General features: G+C 31.8%; 4 protein-coding genes and 1 non-coding gene across 7 annotated transcripts; 2 read left to right on the forward strand and 3 right to left on the reverse strand.

The window, feature by feature from the left end:
• Positions 1-8531: 8531 nt before the first annotated feature.
• Positions 8532-9914, forward strand: LOC106380241 (LOB domain-containing protein 29). The gene is made up of 2 exons (XM_013820043.3): positions 8532-8872; positions 8990-9914. The coding sequence occupies exons 1-2, from the start codon at positions 8594-8596 to the stop codon at positions 9368-9370; spliced, it is 660 nt and encodes a 219-aa protein (XP_013675497.1). The 5' UTR covers positions 8532-8593; the 3' UTR covers positions 9371-9914.
• A 761-nt stretch (positions 9915-10675) lies between these two features.
• On the reverse strand, positions 10676-10746 carry TRNAG-GCC. The gene has a single exon. It is a non-coding gene; the product is annotated as a tRNA-Gly (tRNA).
• A 127-nt stretch (positions 10747-10873) lies between these two features.
• On the reverse strand, positions 10874-17658 carry LOC106382809 (myosin-16). Of its 3 annotated transcripts, none has more exons than XR_007339232.1 (25): positions 17224-17658; positions 16892-17035; positions 16670-16815; positions 16427-16583; positions 16206-16264; positions 15977-16136; positions 15753-15902; positions 15546-15682; positions 15323-15469; positions 15129-15230; positions 14861-14918; positions 14677-14778; positions 14565-14602; positions 14338-14464; positions 14078-14245; positions 13837-13968; positions 13649-13758; positions 13494-13554; positions 12970-13147; positions 12688-12893; positions 12496-12615; positions 11912-12382; positions 11677-11816; positions 11363-11617; positions 10874-11170 (listed from the first exon to the last, which is right to left on the reverse strand). XR_007339232.1 is itself a non-coding variant. In XM_013822876.3 (25 exons), exons 1-25 carry the CDS (start codon positions 17347-17349, stop codon positions 11127-11129), a joined length of 3528 nt encoding a protein of 1175 aa, XP_013678330.1. In that variant the 5' UTR covers positions 17350-17658; the 3' UTR covers positions 10874-11126. The 3 variants fall into 3 exon arrangements, 2 of the variants coding, with proteins under 2 accessions (XP_013678330.1, XP_048634296.1); XM_013822876.3 differs by having other exon boundaries at positions 11363-11607; XM_048778339.1 differs by having other exon boundaries at positions 11363-11607; positions 16670-16805; positions 17224-17626.
• Positions 17659-20110: 2452 nt separating this feature from the next.
• On the reverse strand, positions 20111-21295 carry LOC106379026. Its single transcript, XM_013819057.1, has 2 exons — positions 20575-21295; positions 20111-20517 (listed from the first exon to the last, which is right to left on the reverse strand). Exons 1-2 carry the CDS (start codon positions 21293-21295, stop codon positions 20111-20113), a joined length of 1128 nt encoding a protein of 375 aa, XP_013674511.1.
• A 648-nt stretch (positions 21296-21943) lies between these two features.
• Positions 21944-24628, forward strand: LOC106380136 (optic atrophy 3 protein homolog). The gene is made up of 4 exons (XM_013819945.3): positions 21944-23135; positions 23269-23403; positions 23892-23978; positions 24094-24628. The coding sequence occupies exons 1-4, from the start codon at positions 22962-22964 to the stop codon at positions 24340-24342; spliced, it is 645 nt and encodes a 214-aa protein (XP_013675399.1). The 5' UTR covers positions 21944-22961; the 3' UTR covers positions 24343-24628.
• Positions 24629-25734: the final 1106 nt, after the last annotated feature.

Raw genomic sequence — 25734 nt, forward strand, 5'->3', positions numbered from 1 at the left:
TATTTACCTCTTGATTTGATTTTATAAGTGGTGTCTCTCTGCTACATGTTGTTTTTACTATTTTAATTGGATTTGTACTATTGTTTTTGTTTGCAGTTTGAATACTGACTCGAATAAAACAAAGAAACCATACGTTGCAGGTTAAGAATTAGGAAACAAACACATGAAGAACAAAACATAAAAGGTGAAAGCTACAACAAAACATAAAAGGTGAAAGCTACAAACTAATATTTATATTCAGAGAGCTAATTAAGATCAGAGCAATTTTTAAACAAATCTAACTTTATTCTATATGTTTGTGGTTACTGATAAATGTGTGTTGATGGTTTGTGTATTATTCGTATCCCTCTTATAAAGCAAAGTCTTTTTATATATGTAATTTAAGCTATATATAACAAAAAATATTTACCGTGCATAGCACGGGATCAATACTAGTGTTTTATATTTCTTTAAAATAACAATCAATGTTCAAACAAGATTTTTAACCTGAATAATATCATATATTTAAGATATACTTCACTCATCAAATCTCAATTATTCAATTTTAACAATTTTGTATTCATAGTCGATTCTTTAGTTCGGGGCAAAAAATCAAAATTTCAAAACTTTTGTGACACTAAACCTTTTTACGAAAAATGGTTACACATTTAATCTATGATTATTTTATACTTTAGGTTGGTGTCTGAATTTAACTCAGAAATAACACATAATACTAGTTATAAATATTCTATAGAAGTCTTCTACATCAATGTTTATAAATTTTCATTTTTTTCCACATTTAAAATGACTTTTAAGATTTTCTTGTCAATTAATGTGTATTAGTTGATATTGAGGCTCTTAGATGAAACTCATAACTTAATTGGTGATAATTATGAAGTTAAAAATATTCATGTTTATTAATGTTTCTAGTTAATGAGAGAAGATTTATGCAGAAGTTTTCTATGTTAGTTTTTGTAAAACTTATATTTTCAAGAGTGTTAAATAACTTGAAGATATGCTTTTAACTTTCAAAAGTGTTAAGTAAATTCAAGAATATCAAATTATAATGTGTCTTATTTCATGAGATTTAAAATTTTAATTTACACTTAAATTTGAAGTTTCTTTCTTAAATTTTAATTTTCTGCTTAAATTGTTTTTCTCGCTAAATTCGCGTGAAGTCTTCCCAGAAAGAAGACTTAATGTGTTATCTGATTAGTTTTATGAATTTTTTTAAAAATTCTTCTTTGATTGATAATGTTAAAAGAAGACTTCTCAGCATGGGCGAATCTAAGACCATTTAAATGATGGGGTGCACTATTGATGATAAAATTATAAAAATGCACATGAAAAGGAATAAACCAAGGAAAGTGTGGGTGCACGAGCTGCATTTTACCATATGAACTAACAAAATTTTGATGTTTATACATACAAAAATCTGAAATTTAATATAATTATGGGTGCACATGCTCCCACATCTTATAACCTACATTCGCCACTTCTTCCCAGAAGTGTTCTGTAATTGATAATTTTAAAATATTTTTGGAGTGTTGTATCAATAACTTCAAAAATGTTAAGTTTTTTTGGCAAAATAATATTGTAGGCATGAATATATTTCTCAAATTCTTTTCATTAATGTCCTTTCAAGTTTACAAAAGAATCTACAAGTAAAAGAGTACACATACAAATCACAAAACAAACCATAAGCAAAATTTTACACATGAAGCTAGAGATCATTTCTCGACATAGATAAGTTATGGATTCCACTTGATCACATCATCCCTTTGTACCACATTGCGCAAGAAATCATGCATGTGAAGTCTTCCAGGAAGTCTTTCAAAGTCTTCATGAATTAGGATGACATCGAAAGACTTTGGATTGGGAAATTTTGGGAGACTTCTTAGAAGAAGTCTTCTGAAGTCTAACTTAGATCTGAAAATATGTACATCCAAAAGCGTTCAAATGACTTCAAAACAGAGAAAAATCTCAAAAATATTTTTTAATGTTTAAATAATAAATAAAACGTAACAATCACATTATGTTGAATATATAAATTTTTAGAATCTAACATATAAAACACACAAAAATACATATCCAAATTTATGGATCTACCTTTAAAGGAGTGTAAGATAAGAACTATGTAATGAAAAATCTGCAAAAATAAGATAAATTAGTGAGAAAGCCATGAGAAAAAAAATGAGAAATTGATATAAATTTTGGTGTTCTCAAGTTCAAAAAGATTAGAGAAAGATTAGAAATTTTTAGAATAATAAACATTACATTTTTGCTGCTGCCATTTGAAAAGAATAGAGAGAATGTGTAAATTTTCTATATATAAAATGGCAAAAAATTTGTTAACCCTAAATTTATTTTTCGTCCAAGAAGAGTTGAAAATTCTTCTAATGCATTACATAACCCTAAAATCAAATAAAACAAAATAGCAACAAACAGTTCAGTAAACATATGATCAACTTATAAAGTGTTTAATATATACAAAACTAAACACATATATGTCTAATTGATTTTTTTTTAAATTAAGATTTTAAAATCTAACAGTAAAATATAACAGTACTAGAACATATATTCATTCATCTATGTTGAAAACAATTTTGTTTTAGTAAATATAAATTTACATCATTTAGAAATGTTTATACTTAATTAGTTTATTTAAAATTTTCCCACATAAAAATATTTTTATATAAAATTTATAAATTATTTTTAAGATCTAATATATGAAAACACTTCTTGTGAAGTCTTCTCACGAGAGACTTTTTGGAAAATGTTTTTGGAAAGTCTTCTCACAAAAGACTTCTAAAATTACATAAGACCTTGAGGGGTTATACTTGTAAAAGTATATATATATATTTTTTTTGTTTGGTTATAAAAGGTTCGCTGTAATTTTATTAATATTTTGGATTATTTTTGTATTTGATTGAATTTAAGGTATATTTTTATATTTCAACTCAAGTTTTAGGCCATATTTGCCAATATCCCATATATAAATATACATTATTTATTGTTTATTTGCAATGGCAACAAACAAGGTTTGAGACTTCGGAGAGGGGGAAATCATGATTGTGATTTTAATATTTTTTTTTCTTATTCTACAATCTACACGTACATTTTCTCTAAAAAAAGTTTCTTACAACGCGATATAAATATAAGATTCAAAACCCTGTTTAATCCCCAAATATAGAGAAAATGTAAAGTTGCAACTAATCCGTCTAAAATTACCACCGGAAAAGGATGGTAAAAATCATTTAATCATTCCGATAAAACGAGGAGTTTTCAACAGTTTGATCACTACATTTGATTCATTTTATTTCTAGTGTATTATTAATATTTGGAAAATTAAAATTAGTGGTTGGGAAAAAGAAACGTTTACGGGACTAAGAGTTATTATTGGATCTTTTGGTGTGAGATGTGATTAATTTGTCCTTTGCGAAAGGTCTACATGTTAGTTTTATGTGTGCCACAAATAAATTTATCTACCTCTTAATTTGATAACAAATCAATTCTTATCATTAGTTGGATTATTATTTTAAGGTTTAGATTATAACTCTCGGTATTGCTCGACAACCTGACCCTCGTTCAAATATATCATATACCATATGCTCATCCATTGTTTCTATTGTTGGCACATTTTCTTACCTGTTTTTTCTTTATTAATATATGAACACGCATATATGTTTTTCTGCACTCGCTAGTGTCTTCTCTGAAATTCATAATGCTTAGTTGACTGCATGGAGTAACAGAGACTAGAATTAGATCGCATGGTATGTAGAGTTAAACTAATAAATCAGTGTATAATAGTTGGCAACAAAAAACGATAGATCGATCAGCATGAAAATAGGAAAACACAAAATTGATTTTTACTAATGTATTTTCCAATAACCATTATAAAATTGTTTTAAATATATATAAAAAATACAATACAAAGGATTTAATAAATTGAGTAAACCTTTTTCTAATTTTTTATGGACCACCGAAATATAATTAGATATACAATACTAGAAATAACTATAATTAATATTTGGATTACAAAATCAAATAAACAATAAAACAACAAAATTAATATATGAATGTCTTAGTATTCTTTTATTCATAAAAATACAATAATAGTCAAACAATAATATATAACGGGACTATAATTTTTAAAATCCAACAATTACCAATTAATTATGAATCTATAATGTTCTTACAAATTATATTAAAGTAAACATCTGTGCGTCCGCACTGGTCAAGATCTAGTGTAGAGTTAAACTAATAGATCAGTGTATAATAGTTGGCAACAAAAAACGATAGATCGATCAGCATGAAAATAGGAAAACACAGTTATGTACGTATAATTTTCCTTTTTTTTTTTGGTAAACACGTATAATTTATTTTGATAAGATATATACTGACCAATGGTATGCAACCAAATAAATTATGAGTTATTTTGCTGTGTATAAACATGATCTAGCATGGTTCTTAATAGTTAACTAGATTTTGGTCTGCGCAGGTGTATTTTTTTAGAAAATATGATACTATTTGTTTTTATGTCACTATTGAGAGTTTGGCAAACAAATCGAAATCAAAGAACCGAACCGATCTCAATCCGAATAAGTAGTACCAAATCCGAACCGAAATTGATTAAATATCTGAATTATATCAAAAAGATTGGTATTTGAAGAACTGAAACCTAATCCGAACCGAAGTATTTTGGGTATCCAAAAAAGATTTATATACTTATATATATATTATTTTTATACTTAATATATATAAAATCATCCAGAATATATATGATAAGTTAGGTACTCTGACATATGTTATCCAAATTTATATGTAATATATTCTATTGTTTACAGATTTTTTAAAAATTAAAGCAAATAATAAATTTTAAATTTCTTAAAATAATTTAAATTGGTTATCCAAATCCGAACCGAATCCTCAAAGATCTGAACTAAACACGAAATTCCAAACAAACCCCAAAACGAACCCGAACGCCCACCCCTAATCACTATTATATATCCTATATGTGTCATCATAGGTTACAAAATATGTTTTGAGACAAAAAAAAAGGTTACAAAATATATTTTATCATATAATTAATCATATTTTATACGTACCATCAAATGAGTAATCTTATAATTAATAATATTTTATACGTACAATCAAATAAATAATCACATATATTATATTTTTAAATTTCAATGTGAAATATAAAAGCCATTATTTAAGTTGGTGTTTGAAATTGAGCTTTGTATTTTATTTTTCTTATATATATTGAAAACATTTTTATAAAGGTTATTGAAAAATATGTTAGTAAAAATCAATTTTAAATTATTATTTTGATTTGAATATGTATATCAAGTAACATAAACCAAATACTTTTTAATATAATGTAATGGACTTCTAATTTTTTTAATAGCATATAAGCCCATTACTTTTTTTTCCTAACTTACTGCTATCCATGTTTGCAGACAGCATTTTATTTATTTTTTTACTACTGTCTAGGTTTCCAAACAAGTACTAAAGATACTTCTACTTTAATAAGATAGAAGCGTGAAAGCTAACTTTTAAATTGTTTTTCATAGTTTAGGTTGTTTCAATAGTTTGTTAATATTTGTTTCAATAGTTTGTTAATATAGGTGTATTTTAAAGTTGATTTAATTACATTTAACTCAAATTTATTTAATAAAAATACATTAATCTAACTGAAAAAGACAAGCATTAAAATAGGGAATTCAATTTAATTTTCAGTGGCATAGAATTGTAATTAAATTTAAAAACTAAATGTATTTTTAATGGATACTTCTCTTTTAATAATATAGATAGAAGCGTGAAAGCTAACTTTTAAATTGTTTTTCATAGTTTGTTAGTATTTGTTTCGATAGTTTGTTAATATAGGTGTATTTTAAAGTTGATTTAATAACATTTAACTCAAATTTATTTAAGGAAAATACATTAATCTAACTGAAAAAATAAGCATTAAAATAGAAAATTTAATTTAATTATCAGTGACATGAAAATGTAATTAAATTTAAAAATTAAAGGGTATTTTTAATAGGTATTTCTCTTTTAATAATATAGATGGACCCCTAGAAAATTCGAGGGTTCGTTTCTTCTAGATCGATAAGACTGAGGACTAACCAATATTATACTATTATATTAAGAATGTGGGTGGATTGGAGCAGGTCCCCAATTAGAGTATGTATATACAATCTATATTCTTCAAATGGATTCCTTGTTGGTAATGGAGAAAGTTTTTTTTTCAAGATTAATGTAAGCCTCCTGAATAATTGAAGTATAAGTCTTTGCGACATTGGGCGCTCCAACTACTATACTACACTTGATGGAACATGAAAGAAATGTTAAATACAATTAGGACGTTAGACACTCATTATCTTTACTTTAAAAATAAAGGGTTTGTTGTTATCTATTTGACCATGGTTAAAATCAAATTGTGAAGAATTTAAAAAATGTATAAGAATATATTTATTTTAATATATTATGAAATATTTTAAGAAAAAGGGTTTGTTGTTATCTATTTGACCATGCTTAAAATCAAAATGTGAAGAATGTAAAATGTATAAGAATATATTAATTCTAATATATTATGAAGTATTTTAAGAAAAAAAAAGATTTATAATGATTTATTCGTACACTATGACATTTTCAAGGATTTAAAATAAATCAAACTAGCTTTATAGACTTGTGTTTGGTTTAACTATAAAAAATATTTTCATGATATAATATTACAATGCGCAAGCCTATGTAAATAATAAGAAATTACCACAAATACCACATTCATAGTACCACTTTTCATGTTTACAATAATTATTTTTACCTTTACTTTTAGCGAATGGTAAAAAACATTTATACTCCCAGGGTTAACTAATCTAGACTTAGAGTTTAGAGTTGAGAGATGGAGTAGGTTTTTGAAATGTGAAATTTAGGATTCTAATAAATATATAAGTAAATACTTAAAAATATAAAAAAATTAAAAATAGTTTCAAACATAATTTTCGATTTTCAAACAGAAAATTCGAAAAAAATCGAAAAAAAATTCAAAAAAGTATTCAAAAGTTTTTTTTTTATAAAAAAAATCGAATTTAAAAAAGTATAATTCGAAAACATAAAAAACTATTTTTATATTTTTTTTATTAAAATAATTATTTATTATATATATAGAGAAAACAAATGTATAAGAGTCTTTTGCCACTGAATGAATAAACGTTTTTTAAAAATATCTTTTTAATGGTAATAAAATGAATAATGATACCATAAAAGTTGTAAACACGAAATTTTTCCGTAAATTATGCCTACTTGCGATAGTGAGAAAATATTTCTAATGATTGCAAAACTTTCTATCATAAATCTCTGATATAATCTATAATGTAAATTTGATATAATATAAGTATATCTATATCTACGTTGAATTTCTTCATTACTAACCAACTCCTTTTCTTCTTCTTTTGCAGTGTTAAGGTTAACTTAATTAGAGGAGACGATCTTGACCAGCGACATATAGATATCACTCACACTATATAATTGACAATTATTTCCTTCAATTTACATATCAATACTATTAAAAGAGAAGGATTTTGAAAAAATCTACCTATGAAAGTTGTTTGGACCTATTACTTTTAAATTTTTTTGGACTTACCATGTATATTATAACAATAATTGACAACCTTTTTTACCCTATAGACCCCGATTATTACTCTAACCATGCGAACTGTATACATTATTATTTATACATAACCATTAAAACCGATTGCTAAACCATCCTACCCAAACAAAATACATTACATGAACCAAAACCAAAACACAATCTATTATAACTGTTACGTTAACGAAATATTCATTTCCCTCACATACTACCATCGACTACAAAACACGTTACATGTAAGACACTACACTACATAGAAGTTTTATACAAGATTTGGGTGTAAGATTACATGATTCAAACACTAAATTTCATTAGTGAAATAATCTTCAAGATTATATGATTCAAACACTAAATTTTATAATTATGAAAAGCAAAACAAAACCAAACCCGCGCTTTCAAGCGCGGGTCAAAATCTAGTATTTTCTTAAATGTTGAAAGGATTCGTTAGAAGGTCTAACTGTGTGGAGCCAAAAAAAAAAAAAGGTCGATTGTACATGTAATCAATTTGTCTTTTATTTATTTATTTTTTGCTTTAGGTTTAATCAAATTGGGTTAGTAGAGATGTACACGTCCATCTACTATGCAATATCTGTTTGTTTATATACATTATATATCAGGCATGCTTTTCTCTTAATTATAATGAATCTCTCATTTTTTATGCATAGAAAATCCAAAAAGATTGTCAATTTCTTTAGCAAAAACAAAATTGTACTAATGCAAAAGGAATGAATAAAAATAAACATGAGAAGTGTAGGCCATTTAGCAGACAAATTATAATTAAACAAATGGGATAATGTAACCCACCTCCATCTTCACCTTTGCCTTGTGTATAAAACCTCTCTCCTTAAAGCTATACTCAAGGTTAAATCAAAAACCTAATTCCCATAGCAGCAAACACAATTGATCCTAAAATTAAATTCGACCTTCGAATCTAAAATTGTCATCAACACCAATCATATCATGAGTAGCTCTGGCTCTCCTTGTGGAGCTTGTAAGTTTCTTAGGAGGAAATGTGCAAATGGATGTGTGTTTGCTCCATACTTTTGTCATGAACAAGGAGCTTCACACTTTGCAGCCATTCACAAGGTCTTTGGAGCTAGCAATGCTTCTAAAATCCTCTCGAATCTCCCCATTAGTGATCGTTGTGAAGCCGCCATTACAATCTCTTATGAAGCACAAGCTAGGCTTCATGATCCCATTTATGGCTGTGTCTCTCATATCTTTGCTCTCCAACAACAGGTATTTCCTTTCAAAACCCTAATCTTGATATTTCCAAGCTATATAAACATATATAATCAATATATACGAATACTTAGCCGACTGTTTTTTTAATTGTTTATTTTTGTGTTGTTATAGGTTGTGAATCTACAAGCACAGCTTGAGATTCTAAAGCAACAAGCTGCACAAAGCATTATGTTTGCTGATTCACCATCATCAGAAAACCCTAATAGTTATTATGGAGACAATACTAAGACTTCTTATCATCATGATCATCATCAAGAACATCGAAATATTCACCATCATCATCATGATGAGACCCGTTTGGTTTACCAAACCGGAAGTTCAGGGATGGTTCAGCACGGAGATGCGACAGTGAACAGTTACCCCACCGGGAACTGCTCGGGCTTTGGAGAAGTCTTCATCTACCCTGACTTGGAACAACACTTGAACTCTTTCAATCAAGATCATCTCAAAGAGCTTCAGTCAGCAAATTTTGGCTACATCTCCTTCTCATGATGGTTCATTCTATCAAGACATGGATAAATTGATTCCTATCAACATATCCCATCTATATATGATTATATATATATATATATTATTTTTTTATGTAGCTTATATAGGGACTTATATATGCCTCAAGACTTTTTGATGGTTGTAGTCTCGATTGTTGATGTTGCCTAGCTCAAAGAACCGGCTTTGTATTCATAAATAAGAAAAAAATTCTAGATGCCCTAGAAATATATTAAAGATCATATATATTCATATCCTCAAAGATCTTTTGGAGCATATATCGTTTTTATTGTTATATATGTAACATAAATCATACTAACCATCTCGATATCATCACAAATTTATTACGTTTTAACTTAAAACAACACAAATCCTTACTTAACTAAAAACACTCTCTGTCTTGATTCTTAAGACTTTGCTCGTACGTACGTCAAGTCTAGTACACTCGGCCTTGGGGGTGTTTCCCTCATTGGAGACGGAGATTTTTCTTTTCTAAATTTGTGAAATGTTACAATATTTTTGAATATGACAATAAAACAATATTTTACTAATCTATATATATAGTTACAATTTTAACAATGAAATAATAATCCGAAAATATATATATATAAGAAGATACAAATACATGTGAAAGTTTGAAACAGTCTATTCAATGAAAAAAATATACCGTAAATTTATTGTGTTTTAAAAATTGATAGATACATATATATTATAATATATACCAATTTAGAATTGAAAACAAAATGTTTATATAAAAATAAATAAAAAAAATTTGTGCGTTTGCGCGGGTCGAGATCTAGTTTTAACTTAAAACAACACAAATCCTTACTTAACTAAAAACACTCTCTGTCTTGATTCTTAAGACTTTGCTCGTACGTACGTCAAGTCTAGTACACTCAGCCTTGGGGGTGTTTCCCTCATTGGAGACGGCAGTTTTTGGATCATTTTCAGGTAAATGGTCTTGGATTTAATTATGATTACTTACATGTTCGAGAAATTGGCTTTATACAGAAAAGAAAAAAAATCTAAGCAAAAATCCTAAATTAGGATCCAGTGTTATAGTATGATACATAAATTTGTATGTTTATTTATATGTTCGAATAATCATGCCTTATGGTATGGATCTTGTCCTCAAGAAGGACAAGTATTCACAAACAAGTATAAATCTCATGTGATGAGTGTTTTTTACTCCTGTGTAATAGATACGTTTAAGAAAATGATGCAACGAGGGAAATGAAAAAGCATAAATTTATTGCCGATTAAAGTAGTTAATGCTCTAATGGGCTGGCAAAAAGCATAACAAAAAATTAATGCACCAGCCGGGAATCGAACCCGGGTCTGTACCGTGGCAGGGTACTATTCTACCACTAGACCACTGGTGCTTGTTAAACATTTTATTCATAAGAGTTAACAATACTCTACACTGCTTTCCCTGAGATTTGACACTTTCTTTTAGCTCAAAGCACAAACTGACAGGGATTTCGAACTCATATAAATTGCACTGAAAAGAAAGCAAATGAATAATTCTAGAATTAAGTAGCAATTGTATTAGTTGAAGAAACAAATATGGCTTTTGTATGTATTAAACACAGAACCTAATATCTAAACAGTTATTGCAGCATCTAATTATGAGAAAACTGTAACTGGAGTCTGTACTAATTGTAAACACTAAAACAATTGCCCTTTGGGTCAACAATCGAGTAAAGAGATTAGCAGCACTCCAAAAACATCTGGTGAAGATATCAAAAACGGCGTTTCATCATCAAAAGTAATCTTCAAATCCCCCTTCCTTCTTAATCTCCGTTCCTGCAATATTTATTGTTCTACAAGATGAGAAGAAAGGATAATTCCATTAACAGTGTATACCTTCTGCAAACTGTTTATTATATGAAGGATTCAAGGTGAATAAAGAAGACAAGTATTTTGACTTGGAAACACAATTCAGTTTACTATAATGTTCATAGAAAAATATGGGATGTTAGTGCTATTACCACTGACCTTTGGCCTCTGTGGTTGATAGATCTTGAACAATAACCTGCAGCTGATTTGGATTATCTGGAGAAGAAGAAGATGGAGCTGGAAAAGTGAAATCAGAATCAGTTGATGAAGCTTCAGAGTTCTCAGAGCTGTCAGCAAGATCATCACGTACAACTGGCGCTGAAGCAGCCACCGTTGAAGACATAGAAGGAGATCTCAGGATGGACTTCAATTGCGAGAATTGGTCTGACATAGAATATAACAACCTGGAATACACTAAACAAGGCTTAGCATCAGGAACACGAGATTATCTCTGGCTGTTAATCAGTTAATACCTGTTTAAAGAGTCTTGTAGTTGGTAAACTCTTCTTTCTGTTTCTTCTAATCGTTTGCGTCTTCTCTCACCAAGTTCTCGAGCTTCATCACACTTTCTTTCGGAGATGTCAGCTCTTTGTTTCTCAACTTGCAACAAGGCCTAAAGAGTAAAATTTGGTATCAGGTAAACAAAGCAAAATATAACAACATGTCTAGAAGCTGTTCAAAATGTTTGTGGGGACATAGAAACATTACCTTCAACATCTCAACTTCAGCAGTGAGGGACTCAATTTCTGTATCACGAAAAGGGTTCGTTATATGGCTTACATCAGAGAAGTTGTTGTAAAGGTTCTCTGAATCGAGAACAAAGGGGTTTTCAATTCCATCATTTGCTTGGATGGTATGTTCTGTCTGTCCTTTCTCTTCATCACTACTATGCTCTGATTGCATTACAACGGATTTTTCAATGCCATCATCGGCTTGGATGGAATGTGTTGTGTCTCTTTCACGTCCTATCTCCTCATCATCACTGTCCTCTGAATGCTTTACCAATGATTTTTCAATTCCATCATCAGCTTGGATTGAATGTGTTGTCTCTCTTTCATGTCCCACCTCTTCATCATCACTTTCATCTGAATGCTTTACAAAGGACTTATCAACTGCCTCTTCTGCTCCATTGGAAAGTTCCACCTCTCTTTCATGTTCTGTCTCTTTCTTTTTCTCAGCCTACACGCATGATTTTATATCAATGGAAGCCAATTACATCTTCCTTTAATGAGGAGAGCCATGTTCTACTTATCTCTACATACTACATAGATCAACTGTTTGGTCTAGAATACCTGATTTGACTGTCCCAACTGTTTTCTGGCAATTCTTCCTCTGAGTTTACTTTGATAAACAAGAGAAGCTTTTTTCAATTTCTTGTAGTCAGTTACAGCACTGTAACCACGCCAGTAAGCCTGCAAGTTTCTTAGAGTTATTAGTCATTTCTATTTTTTGAGATAGAATGAAAGTGTAACGAGAAAAGGAACCTGGATCACAGTCGCTGCCTTAGACTTCAATTTATAGTGGAACTCATGGCGTGCAACCATTGTCCGGAGTCCACTTTGCAATGTGACAGCCGAAGATTTGGTATTCCCATAATCTTTAATTGCAATCTGTCTACGTAAGTTTTTCTGAATTTTGATGGCAGCTTCCTCCCTTCTCATGTACCTTGATATCTTTCGTGCAAGGTTTGCTAAAAATATGAAAAGAGAGACTTTATCAGCATTCAGTGAAACCATAACGCCAAAACAAAAGCTATGGCAACTCACCTCTCCAATTAGCTTGTATATTAACTGAAGCCCTCCGCAAGATTACATATCGTTCTCTTGTGAGACGGGTTCTAACTTGCCCTTGAATCATCTTCGCTGCTTCGCCAAGCACTTTTGTTCTGTGTGCATCTAGCTCAGCCATCTGACCAGCTCTCAGGAAAACTTTACTTTTTCCAATCTGCAAATTAGATATCAATCTATCAACACACATCAATGATATTCCTTTTATATTTAGCATGGTTCTAAAAATCGGTCTAGGCAGCACCCCGCCTAGGCGGCAAACTGGTCCTTGCAGTTTCTTTCAAATCCGATTTATAAACCATTGTAAATCCACATATTTGATTAATTTCTTTTGTTTTGTCTATCTAATTTTGGTAATTTATCAAAACAATTTTATAGTATCTTGTCTAAATGTAAAATATATATAAAATAAATCAATAATTTATTAACATATAGGCTATCGCTAGTTTTCTACGAAGCACCTAGTTACCACCTATATTTAGTGAGCTTACTAGGAACCTTACTTGGAAACCTGTAAGCCCCTTTTTGTCCAAAATCCACTTGCATGCAACACCTGCTTCATACCTGCTTACAGTGTATAGGTAAGGAAACTGAGATAAAAAAACCTCCAGGAGCAATAAGGCAGACAATATCAGAACAAAGTTCAACTGATACATACTCTCCTTTCAGAATCTCCGGTGCAAGAATGATAAACCGTTTTAAGAATTCAATGAAAGTCCTATTTGTTGGATATCCAGCGCATTTCACTCTGATGGCCTCAAGAACACCCTGCGTAAGACAAAGATCATATAACACCTCAAGACATCAAAACATGTTAGTTATGAACAATTCAAAGGAAACACTGACCCCAGAGCGTAACTGATGCAAGACATTGGCATTGTCAAAGACTGTCGGCTGCAACAAATTGTTTGGCTTAACACATCTGATGTAGTGCGGCTCCGTAAGATTCAGTGTCTCCATCAGCTGTTGCAATTGTAGCTGCACCAATTACTTGAACATGTCAGCCCATACAGATGAGGAGTGTGGCATCAAAAGTTCAACCTTATTTGTTAAAAAAGTCTCAAATGGAATTTTTCAGGAACGTCACCTTGAAACGAGCGCCAATGGAGGAAAACTTAGATTTGCTACTCGCTTTAGGAAGAGGAGGAAAAAGGCCTGACACAAAAGAACATTTGGAAGCATTTAACAAATCCTGATGCTCGGCAACAACATAGTCTTTGTTTTTGTCCAAAAATTGATCGGACTGGTACTGAACCTGCAAAAAGTTAACATGGGAAATACACATTCAAGATCGTAATAGTATCTACTTTTAATTCTGAAAGCAGCAGGGTGTGAAATGCAGCTTACCTCCCCTGCATAATGAACTAAAGTAAAATCTGATCGAGTCAGTTTTGGTTTTATGAAGCGCTTATGATTCTTGAATGTTTGATACAGCTTCTCAGAAAATGTTTCAGGAGTTGATTTGGGTAGCATGCTGCAGAAGGAATAAACGTTTATTTTTAATACACATTATTATAGTGCTTTGAGACGAAAACACTAAACTACAGCTACAGGTAGAGAAAATTATGTTATACCATGCTTCATCTAGAAGAGCAATGATACCACCGGGCTTCTGTAAAAGATTGAAATCAGAGTTTTAGAAAAGAAAATGTAGCATGAGGTAACAGATAAATGGATATAACAAACCTTTTCAATCAGATCCACGACATCTTTGTTATCAACAAACTCCACATAGCTCCAATCTATTTCTTCTTTCTCATATTCACCTTGTTCCATTTTAAATACGTGCTGTACAGTATTAATGATTTTAGATTAATTAACAGAATCTTGAGCCAAAATCACCAGCCATAACCTACGACTGACCTCATACCTGGTTGAAATGCTGTTGCAGCTTTTCATTAGTGTAATTGATACAGAATTGTTCAAAGCTGCACGGAGAATATAAACAAGCCAGTGAACAACTGAAGTATACGTTAGGTTAGGTGATGTTATAGACATCATTTTCTTTTCTTTTTTTTTTGTCCAAAAGACATAGATATTCATTTTCTAGCTCTCAAATCACAATTAATGATTTAATCATATCTTGTCCGAATTAATGATTTAATCATATCTCAGCAATGTATACTCTCAGCCATTACCTGTTGGTTTTAAAGCTCTCAAAACCATAAATGTCAAGGACTCCGATCAAGCGCCTAGAGTGAGAATCTTGTCCGATGGAGATATTTATTTTGTTTACCAACCTGGAAGATAATAACGAGTACTGACTTAGCAGATGTCACCCTCACTGGCATGTGAAAGACATAGATATTCAAACATTGACATAGAAAATTACCAATCAAAGAGTCTAGAGTATATTGTTTTTGCTAAGCCATCCCTACTTACGGCAGCACCAAGAGGATCAAGACTTCTTTTAATAACTTCTTCTGGGGTGACCATCATACGCTTACACAAAGCATCTTCTAAGGAATGGGGATCACACCTATAATAACAAGCTGTAATTACATGCATTACCAGAATCAAAATTTAGTTGGAAAAGTAGAAGAGGCATATAATACATGAGCAGTTCTGATGTCATTTGGAGATGAAACATTGACTGTTCATCCTTTAGAGATGATGAATCAGCATCTTCTCCCTTGCAAAATTCAATATTTCCAAGATGGAGAATGGCAGCCACAACTCTGAAAATTGCATCCTGAGGAAACAAAAGAAGATAAGTTATTTCCTATATAGCAATCAACAGGTGATAGACAGGAAGTGCAAACCTGTTCTGTTTCACTTATTCCAACTACATCCATAGCTCTTCTAGTAGCAATATACTCCTCTGCATCGTTTACACCATCAAGTTCGTAGCAGCTAGATTGATTAAGATACCGAAACGACTTAGGGTCCCCCAATTTAAACCTCTCAACATCCTGCAAAAATTTGATATCATTTATCACTTCAAAGATTCATCCGAGTATAAGCAAGGACGACTTAGATAGCCTACCTCTGGAGGAGCAGCACACAGGAGGTAAAAGCAGTGATAGTTACGCTCAGGATCTGAAACTTGGCAAACACGAGACCTCTCCAAAAGGTAGGTTCTGATGGCTGCCCCAGATATCCGACCCACGTCATCAAACTGAATCTCAACAAATTTCCCAAAACGACTGCAGCAGGAAAACGCATTAGTATCCACTAACGGTCACTGCACAATCAAATGGAAGCACTATCTTCACCTGGAATTGTTGTTCTTAACAGTCTTCGCATTTCCAAATGCCTCGAGAACTGGATTTGACTGTAACATGATCCAATTGGCATAAATAATTAGATCTAAAACCAAAGAAAAGACTCAAGTGGTATCACATAACGAGCAAGGTCCAATCTAAGGGATATGTCTCAAGATTGTATACTCAAGAGAGCCTAACAAACAAAAACGGATCTATTCATCACAACTTACTTCTAAGACTTGGTTTTCAACGGTTCTTCCTTCACCTGCAGTATGCCCGCCAAAGTACGCAAGGTAACGCATGAGCATCTTAGTCGTTTCCGTTTTTCCAGACCCGCTTTCACCACTGACCAATATACATTTATTCCTGTCCTCATTGATCATTTCCCTGTTACAAAATTTCTCAAACTAATAAATAAAACACTTCTGCCCACTTTTATATAAAACAGCTATACAAAGAGCTCATTAACCCACCTATATGCAATGCCGCCAATTGCAAAAACATGAGGACTCAATTCTTTGAAGGAGGCTTCCTTGTACTTCTCCATAACCTCAGCATCATAAAGATGAGGGAGTCCTTGAAAGGGATTGACAGCAATAAGAATGTTTCCTGTATAAGTCTGTCATGATGTCAAAAAATTATAACAGACTCGCCTATAACTAAATTAACTACTGGTTTCCACCAAATGTTCTTACATAAATTTCATTCAGTCCATATCTGGTGGCCAAGTTGTCGAGAACTGCAGGTTCATGGAGATAAGATAATCTTGTCATATCCTCTACTCCCTCTGAAGGAGCTTCAGCGTCTTTTGGATAGAGTTTTGATAGTTTAGCAATAACCTAACAAGTGAAAGGAATAATGAATGAATCAGAGATATGGCATTAAAATGAATTAAAGCATAAAATTCTGTATGAAAAAATAGTTTGATTTTCAGTGTTCATTACATCCATTAGTCTAAATCTCCTATAAAGAAACAAGCTTTATCAGACAAAACAAAGAAAAAAAAAGAAAAAGAAGAAGTATTTACCTCTTTACCATAATTGGTTTTAACCTCAGCTTCGTCTCCCTTGATATTAAGCACAACCCCATGAGTCCATGCTGTCTCCGGGTCCTCCACCCAAACATGAGAATCCACCAATATGTTTTCACCCATTCCTCAAGATTCTTTCTACCAATTCAGCTGATGATAAGCTACCATTCAAAAAGACGAATCTGGGAAGAAAGTTAAGACCTTTGGAGAAAACGAATCTTAGAAGAGAACACCTAACCGGCGAGGTTCAAATTTCATGGACGTGATCGATTCTTCTTCTTTCTCCTGAATCTCCAAACGCAAAGGTGAAAAATGATTTCTCTCTCTCTCTCTCTCATGGCGTGTGATCGAGTGACGTAGAAACTCCCCTTTGATTTCGCCATTCCTGTGGACGCCATTGTCTCTGTCTCTCTCTCCAAATTTAGCGGAAGAGACATTCACTTGCTAATCCCTTTTTTATTAGCATTATTTTAAACTAACCTTGATCTCATGTGTTATTAACCAAATTACCATTTCTTAGGTGTCAACACTATAATCACTCTCACACCCTTTAATTAAAAACCCTTTCCTCATTAGACTAATTACATATATTGCCATTATTCATTACAATATAGCTTAACATAATATATTATATGATTCCTATCTATCAAACCGCTAACTCATTTGATCATTCATTACCCATTTTTCATGTGGCCTTCTTTGTAGTAATAGAAAGTCTTTTTTATTATTGATTTTTATAGTCTCATTATGTTTCTATATCCATCGAGTAGATACAAATATTTTAGTAAAAGTAGTATAACACATGTTTTAGTTCAAGAAATAATTCTCATCTATCTCGAGACGCCTATCTTTTTTATAATATTAGTACAAATAAAAATCGAATATAGCTCAAAACGCCTATCATCTTTCAGAATATATAAATCTCAAGTATAAATCTGTTTTTGTATAAGTAAGAAGGTTCGTCTCACTTAAATTATATCAACTATAAAACAATTTCAATATCTTCAAAATGTAGAAGGAGCTATATGACTGCTTGCTCTATACGGTTTGTATTAATTTTATTATTTCAGAAGTCTGTATTGTCCAATGGTCATATGTTAATTTTCTTATATCAGCCTCACATATATAAACTCATTATAGGTATAGTTATATTGAATATATAAAAAAATGTATTAAGCTTGACTGGTTAGCTAGCTACGTATGTTATTATGTTGAATTTGAAAATTTCATTTTCTACTTGGACAAATTAAATTAGATATCAGTTCAAAATTTTCATTGATTATCTTTTTAAAGTCATTAAGTATTTATCGGTAATTACGGTTGTATATAAAGAAAGTTATATTATTCTGCTTGGACAAATTATATTACACATCAATTCCTAATTTTAATTGATTGTTTTTTTTATAATCATTAAGCATTCATCTGCAATTATGGTTATATACAATTACGGTTGTATATAAAGAAAGTTAGATTATGTATCCAGATTTTAAGAATTAAATCACATGATTTTGTTGTTTAAATATCATCCCGAAATCGAAGGTGATATCATTACAAGTCTTTAAAAAGAAAGTGAATTGATTACATCATTTGTCTATGATAGTATTTACCTAATTTGATCTTCTTTGATTTATTATATCGTGTGTTAAGGCAAGCCTTTAAAGGGGATTGGAGAACAAGTTTTGTGATAATAATTAGTGAATATTTTATATAATTAGGGTGAGATTGATTTCATAAGATTAACACATCATTTTACGTATATAAATATGTAGTCTTGATTTCTTTGTTATTTATCTTTCTAGGATTGAAAACCTAGAGTTCTAAAGACATTTTTCACATCAGTTGTAGTTTTATCAGTTTTTTATTTGTTTCTTTATAATTTGTTGCTTTCATATTTTATTATTATATGTTTCATTTCATATTTTAATCATAATGTTTATTATGAAAGTAATAATTATATTCCTATGTGTTGTTTTATCTTAAATTCATAATAAATTTATTTAATTCTTTTCATATGCTTAAAGATTTATTTCCATATAATATACTTCAATTATACCTAACCAGTTACACAAGTTTTTTGGAAAAAAAAAAGTTACATTATATGAATCTGCATAATTTCGTTCAATATTTTATTATATCTAATAATTGACTATATCTTTTTACTTTATAATATCTATAGATTAAAAGTAATAATCTCTTTTAATCACTTACCCGAAAATCTAAATTATCCAAATATTTTTTGTTTGGAATATTTAAATTTATCCAAACTACCCGATATTTTTATCTGAATTATCCGATATTAAACTTAGAAACTTCGATTTTTTTTACTTTTTACCTGTATTATCCAAAATTACTGAAACATTGAAACCGAATTGGAACCGGAAATTTTCAGATATTAACCGGTTGCGCCAAAACTGAAATAACCAAATTAAAACCGAACCAAATTTTGCAATAACCAAATGGTTTTTAAATCTCTATAACCAAAATAAATTTAGAAAAAAAAAAACTGAAAACCAAAATATTTGAATCAAAACCTAATATTCACACCTACTTGCTACCTTACAGACTTGGAATTTCACCCGATCCGCCAAAAAAAAAAACACAATCTGTAAATTAATAATTTTTCAAAAAATCATACGATAAAAGTCAAAACTTTCTTGCCGGGTAAGTTGGGTTTTATAACTAATCACAAAGTTTAAATGATATTCAATTATATTTTGAATAGTATTTTTATAATTAATCACAAAGTTTAAATGATATTTAATTCTATTTTAAATAGTGAAAACATTCGATTATTTTGCAACTGTTTTTTTTCTTTAAATACCACTTCAAATGATACGGAATGATTTTTTTTTGAACGTCTAATGCATTATAAATTAAAGGAGAGTCATGTAGCAGAATACAGAGATGCTAGTGCTCTCTTTGCAAGAGAGTCAGCTGCATTGTTGTTCGATCTAGGAATATGTGAAAAGGAGATAACAGAGAGACAACAAGTTAAATTGTGGATATCCTGAAGAATTCCAAAACGTCCCTTGATAGATTCTCTCCCGTTGATGGCTCTGATGATGATCTGAGCGTCCGACTTAATGTCAAGTTTGTTGATCCCAATGGCGTGAGCTTGGAACAAGGCTTCCCTGATGGCTAGTCCTTCGGCAACTAGTGGCGATATGACCCATTCCTCTGTCATGGCCCCCTGCTGTAGTATCTGCCCGTTGCTGTCCGTGAATATCCAGGCAAGGCCTGCTGTCTTTGTTTCCTCTCTCCAAGCAGCATCAGTGTTGACTGTGATCGTGTCTGGATCCAGGTGTATTAGTTAGGGTTTTTTCAGCACAGCGCTCTCCACATTATTGCCTGCTTGAGCCTCTTCCCATTCGCGTGCCTCAATAACTGCTTTATGGATAACCTCAACTGTGGAGAAATGTATGTTCTCGAAAACTCTTTGGTTCCTTGTTTTCCATATTGTCCAAACAATCCAAGGGAACAGAGAGCCTTTTACCATTCCTCTTGGTGGGAGGTTTGGTGACGCTTTTGATGCTTGCAGGGCCGCCGTGAAGTCTCGTGCGTTGGCAAGGTTATCACCGCAATGGATAGGAGCAAGTGACCATACTTCTGTCGCAAAATTGCAGGCTAAGAACATGTGGTTTACTGTTTCTTTCAAACCGCAGAAAACACAGTTGGTGGTTGTGGTTATGCCTCGTGTCTCCAGGTTGTCGCCTAATGGCAGTGCGCCTCTAACAATCTTCCATAAAAAGACTCGGATCTTCGGTGGCAATGGTAGGAGCCATATATCCTTCATCCAGTTGCAAGGTTGAGGTACTAGTGGGGCGTTTTCATATGTCTCCATGCGTTTTAAAGCCGTGAAATATCCCGTTTTGGTGGAATATTCTCCATTCTTCGTGGGTAGCCAGATAAGAGAGTCTTGAGCCCCCAACTTATTAGGCCTGATACTGAGTATGTCTTGAGCTTCATTGGGGAGGAGTTTAGAGATCAGCTCCATGTTCCATTCTCCAGTGCCTGACACCATTAGGTCCGCTACCTTGAAGTCCTTTGTCTGATAGTCTGGTTGTCCCATCCCCTAGACATTATTTGTGAAGTGATTTCACACACGTCATCTCTACAATCATTTTCACACAAAAAATATGACATGACATATTAAAATTGATGACATGGCATACGGTTAAAAGTGACATGGACAACTACATTTAATGTCAATTTCAATTTTTGGCAACTTTTGATAATATGAGAATAACTCATTAATCATCATTAAAATAAATCTATTCAAATATGTCATTAAATAATACGACAACGAAATATAAAATATTTTTTAATTAATATTATTCAAATATATTTTAATAATCATAAAAATTATTATTAAAAAATATTTTCAAAATTTTATACAATCTTTTTTCCAAAAAAAATAAATTTTTAATTGTAGTATCATTTATTTATTTTTGATATCTACAAATTTTAGAAATTGTTTTTAGTTTTATATTTTGATAATTATAAAAAAATATATCAATTTTACTTTACACGAGTTAATTTTATATATTTTAACCAAAATAAATAAATGAAAATGTATCAAAATTATAATTTTAAGTAAATCAAATTATTCATTTTATCTTAATTCTATGTTTAATTAAATTAGTATTTAGTATTTATATTAAAATATTGGTTTAAAGATAATAAAATCTAAAATATTAACAAATTTTTGTTTTTAAATACAGTTTAAATTTAAAATTTTATCACTGCACATGGTGCATGAAAACACCTAGTAAGTTGTAGTTGCTTTTCTGTTGAACACCAGGCTTCGTTCCAGACGCTCGTGTCTTTGCCATTTCCTATGGTTTTGCTGGTGTTTTCCATAATCAGGTCACGTCCACACAAGATGCTTCTCCAGCCATGGGAGCAAGAGTTCGACGCTTTGACTTGCAAGAAAGGTTCGTACCGGCAGTATTTTCCCATCAGAACCCTTGAAAGGAGACATTCAGGTTTCTTCAGGATGCGCCATCCTTGTTTGGCTAAGAGCGCGTCATTAAAGGATTCGATGTCTCGGAAACCCATGCCGCTTTCATTCTTTGGCTTTGTGAGACTTGACCAAGCTATCCAGCACATCTTCTTCTTTTCGGGGCTGTCATCCCACCAGAACAGAGTTAAGGCTGATTGGATTCGCTTCGTTAAACTCTTTGGGAGTTTGAAGCACAGCATGGAATGAGAGGGTGTCGCTGACAAGACTGACTGAAGCATCACTAGCTTTCCTCCTGTAGATAGTTGCCGGGTGCTCCAGCTGGCTGCCTTTTGCCGGATGCGGTCAACTATCGAGGTAAACATATCTTTTTTCCGTCTATCGAAGTGCTCAGGCAGGCCTAGATACTTTCCCACTCCGCCTTCTCTAGAGATTTCCAAGCTGTTCTTGACCCTGATACGGAATGACTATATTTTTCTTAACTTTGAAAACAAATTATTTTTTATACCTGGATTTAAATATTACAATATTTAGACAAATATATGAAATCGGGATAGGGATATACTCAAGTCACAGACTACACCAGTATCCTAGCTACCTTACAGATCCATAATTTGACCCGACCCGCCAAGAAAACACGACTCAGGAAATTTACAATTCTTTTCCGAGAAATTATATAAATAAAAATCAAAACTTTCTTGCCGGGCAAGTTGGGTCTTCCTTTAGAAAAGGGCTAAAAGCCTAAAAGCTAAAACACCTCTTATATGATTCTCTCATGAGCAGCAAAAGCAGCAACTCGAGGACTCTGTTGCAACAGGGCATGGTGTTTCCTTTAGTGAAGCTAGGATCCCTAGCGCTACGAACCATCTGCAAACCCATCGCTAACCGCCTCAAGAAACAAGCCGGAATCAACCCTGGGTTCCGTCAATTCATCGTCAACATTGCCCAGGTAAAAAAAACAAACCCTTATTAAAAAAAGTCCCCATCTTTTGGGGTTTATGATCATCGGTCGAATCAAGGGTTTATGGAAAAAGATCTTGACTTGATGATGAATGTGTATACTTTTGTGGAAATTTGGACAGGCTAATCATAGGTTTACGACAAAGTTGCAAAGACAGGCTTCTGGTCGTGTAACTGATGCGATTATTAGGCCTTTGAACGAAGAGAGAGCTGTTCAGGCCGCTGCTGATCTTCTTGGGGAAATCTTTGCCTTCACGGTATCTTAAAGTTCATGTCTTTTGATCATTAAAGATCCTGTCCCTTCAAAATTGTTCTACATTAGTTCTTTGAATTGTTCTGCACAATGTTCAAGAATGGGATTAGGACCGATTTTCTTAAAGACTAGATAGTTTTTTTCGAATGTCTATACGAATTTTTGCTTGTGTTAAAGATCCTGTCCCTTCAAAATTGTTCTGCATAATGTTCAAGAAATCGATAGGCTGTATGGGATTAGGACCGATTTTTTAACGACTAGATTGTTTTTTTGAATGTCTATACGAATTTTTTATAAAAAAAAATTCTAGAAAAATCGTTTCGTTTAGGTAGGATTTACCGACTAGGTGGCGCTGGTTCTGCATCTGCAAGATCATTTACATCAATATTCAATAACCATTAAGATTACTTTGCTCTGTGTAATTGAACGTTGTTTTCATCCATTGGATTGGTTCTGAAACCGATAAACTGGTGTTCTTTCTTCTCTTAAAAGGTTGCAGGGGCTGCTCTTGTCTATGAGGTGCAGAGAAACGCCAGAGGAGAAGCTAGAAAAGAAGAAAAGCGCCAAGAAGAACTACAGGTGAGCTCATGTTAACTATGTCTCTCATTGGATCCTCTCTGTTCAGTAGAGTTCTCCACATATCTTGCCAATTGTTCTCTCTTTATCACTCACCCTGCTCATATTTGTTTACCAGGAATTCAGGCTCAGACATAAGAAGATGGAGAACGAAGTGGAAGAGATGAATCAAAGGATCTCCATGATCTCTGAAGCTCTTTCTAAACAACAACTCGCTGAAGAAGAAGCTCTTTCTAAACAAAGAGCTCTAGCTGCGCAAGAGCTTTCTAAACAAAGAAAGCCTGCAGAAGATGTTTCTAAACCAAGAGGATTCGCTTGGCTCTACAGCTTTGTTTATTGTGGGAGTGCTCCTGAGAAGGGGAGCTGAAGACGAAAAACCCTTGGCTCTTCAGCTTTGCTTGTAATATAGTTTCTGTCTTAATTTCTGATATAACCAGATTAGTTAATTGCAGAAGAGAAGAGACGTGTGTTTTGTTCAGGCTTCCAACAACTATTTCATAAACCCAAATTCTTAGTCCAGAAGATGTCCTTGATTATGACTTGTTCAATAACTTTTTTTCTCACTATGAAGACCTTAATATACAATTCAATATCAAAATTGTTGTATATTTTTCTTTTATTTATTTTTTAAAACGGAGTTATTGGTTTATTGATTTCAATAGGCTTGGTTTATAAATTTGTTACTGATTTCAAATCAATATTAAAATCATTTGTTACTGCTTTTATGATTTATAAATTTCTAGCTCAATTTGTGTTATTCAATCGTAGACAAGCTTATTGAACCATCTTTTGAGCTTGAGATATATTTTATGGTAGTCTTGTCCCATTTTTTTTTTTTTTGAATTATACACAGTTTCTCCAAAGGCTTCCTAGGCCTAAGAGACTAATTTGTGTTGCCGGCGATGCCCAAATTTTAATCCTCCGGTGGCCGGAATTCGAACTCGTGATGGCGGATACCTCAGCTGAGGGTCCTTTACCACCTGAAGCAGAGTGAATTGGAAAACGATGTTGCTTGGGCTTAGAGCTGGCATATAAACCGAACCTGAAAACCCGAATATGTATCGATAAAAATGAATCCGAACCGATTTGAACCTGATATAAATACCGAAAGGGTCTTGATTTATGGTATTAAAAGAAATGTTCTTATTGTTTTTGACATATATATTGCTAAGATTTCTCAAAATTGAATTAACTAAATATCGTTTCCACAAGTTGATAAATTTTAACTCATTTTATAATTGATATGTGTGAAAGGGAAAAGAAATATATATTGTATATAAATAAAACTATGTTGTTATCTTAAATAAATATGTAATGTCATGTATAACAATTTAGACCAGCTTAATTCCCTCTTTCGTTGTTCCATTTTTCAACTGAATCGTAATCTTATTTGCAAAAGAGGTGAGTAAAGTTATTACCTTTGTTTATTTATTTAGCTAATAGACGGTCTGGTGCTTTGTTTATGGTTGTTAGTTTTAAATTTAAAAATAGTTTTATTGTTCACAGTAAATATTTAAATAATTTTTAACCTTTATATTTTTTACTATATGTTTCAACTTTTAACTTGTTATCAACAATGTTAAATAAATTTAATTATTATTTTGATATTTCCTACGTAAAATATGAAAAACAATCTTTTAATATATACTTTTAATGTGATTTTGTCTTTAATATATATATATATATATATATATATATATATATATATTAAAATCAATTAAATAATAATCCATAGACCTTGAAACTCAATACTATGGTG

The sequence above is a fragment of the Brassica napus genome, chromosome A4 (genome assembly GCF_020379485.1).
Source record: "Brassica napus cultivar Da-Ae chromosome A4, Da-Ae, whole genome shotgun sequence".
NCBI classification, from domain to species: Eukaryota; Viridiplantae; Streptophyta; class Magnoliopsida; order Brassicales; family Brassicaceae; genus Brassica; species Brassica napus.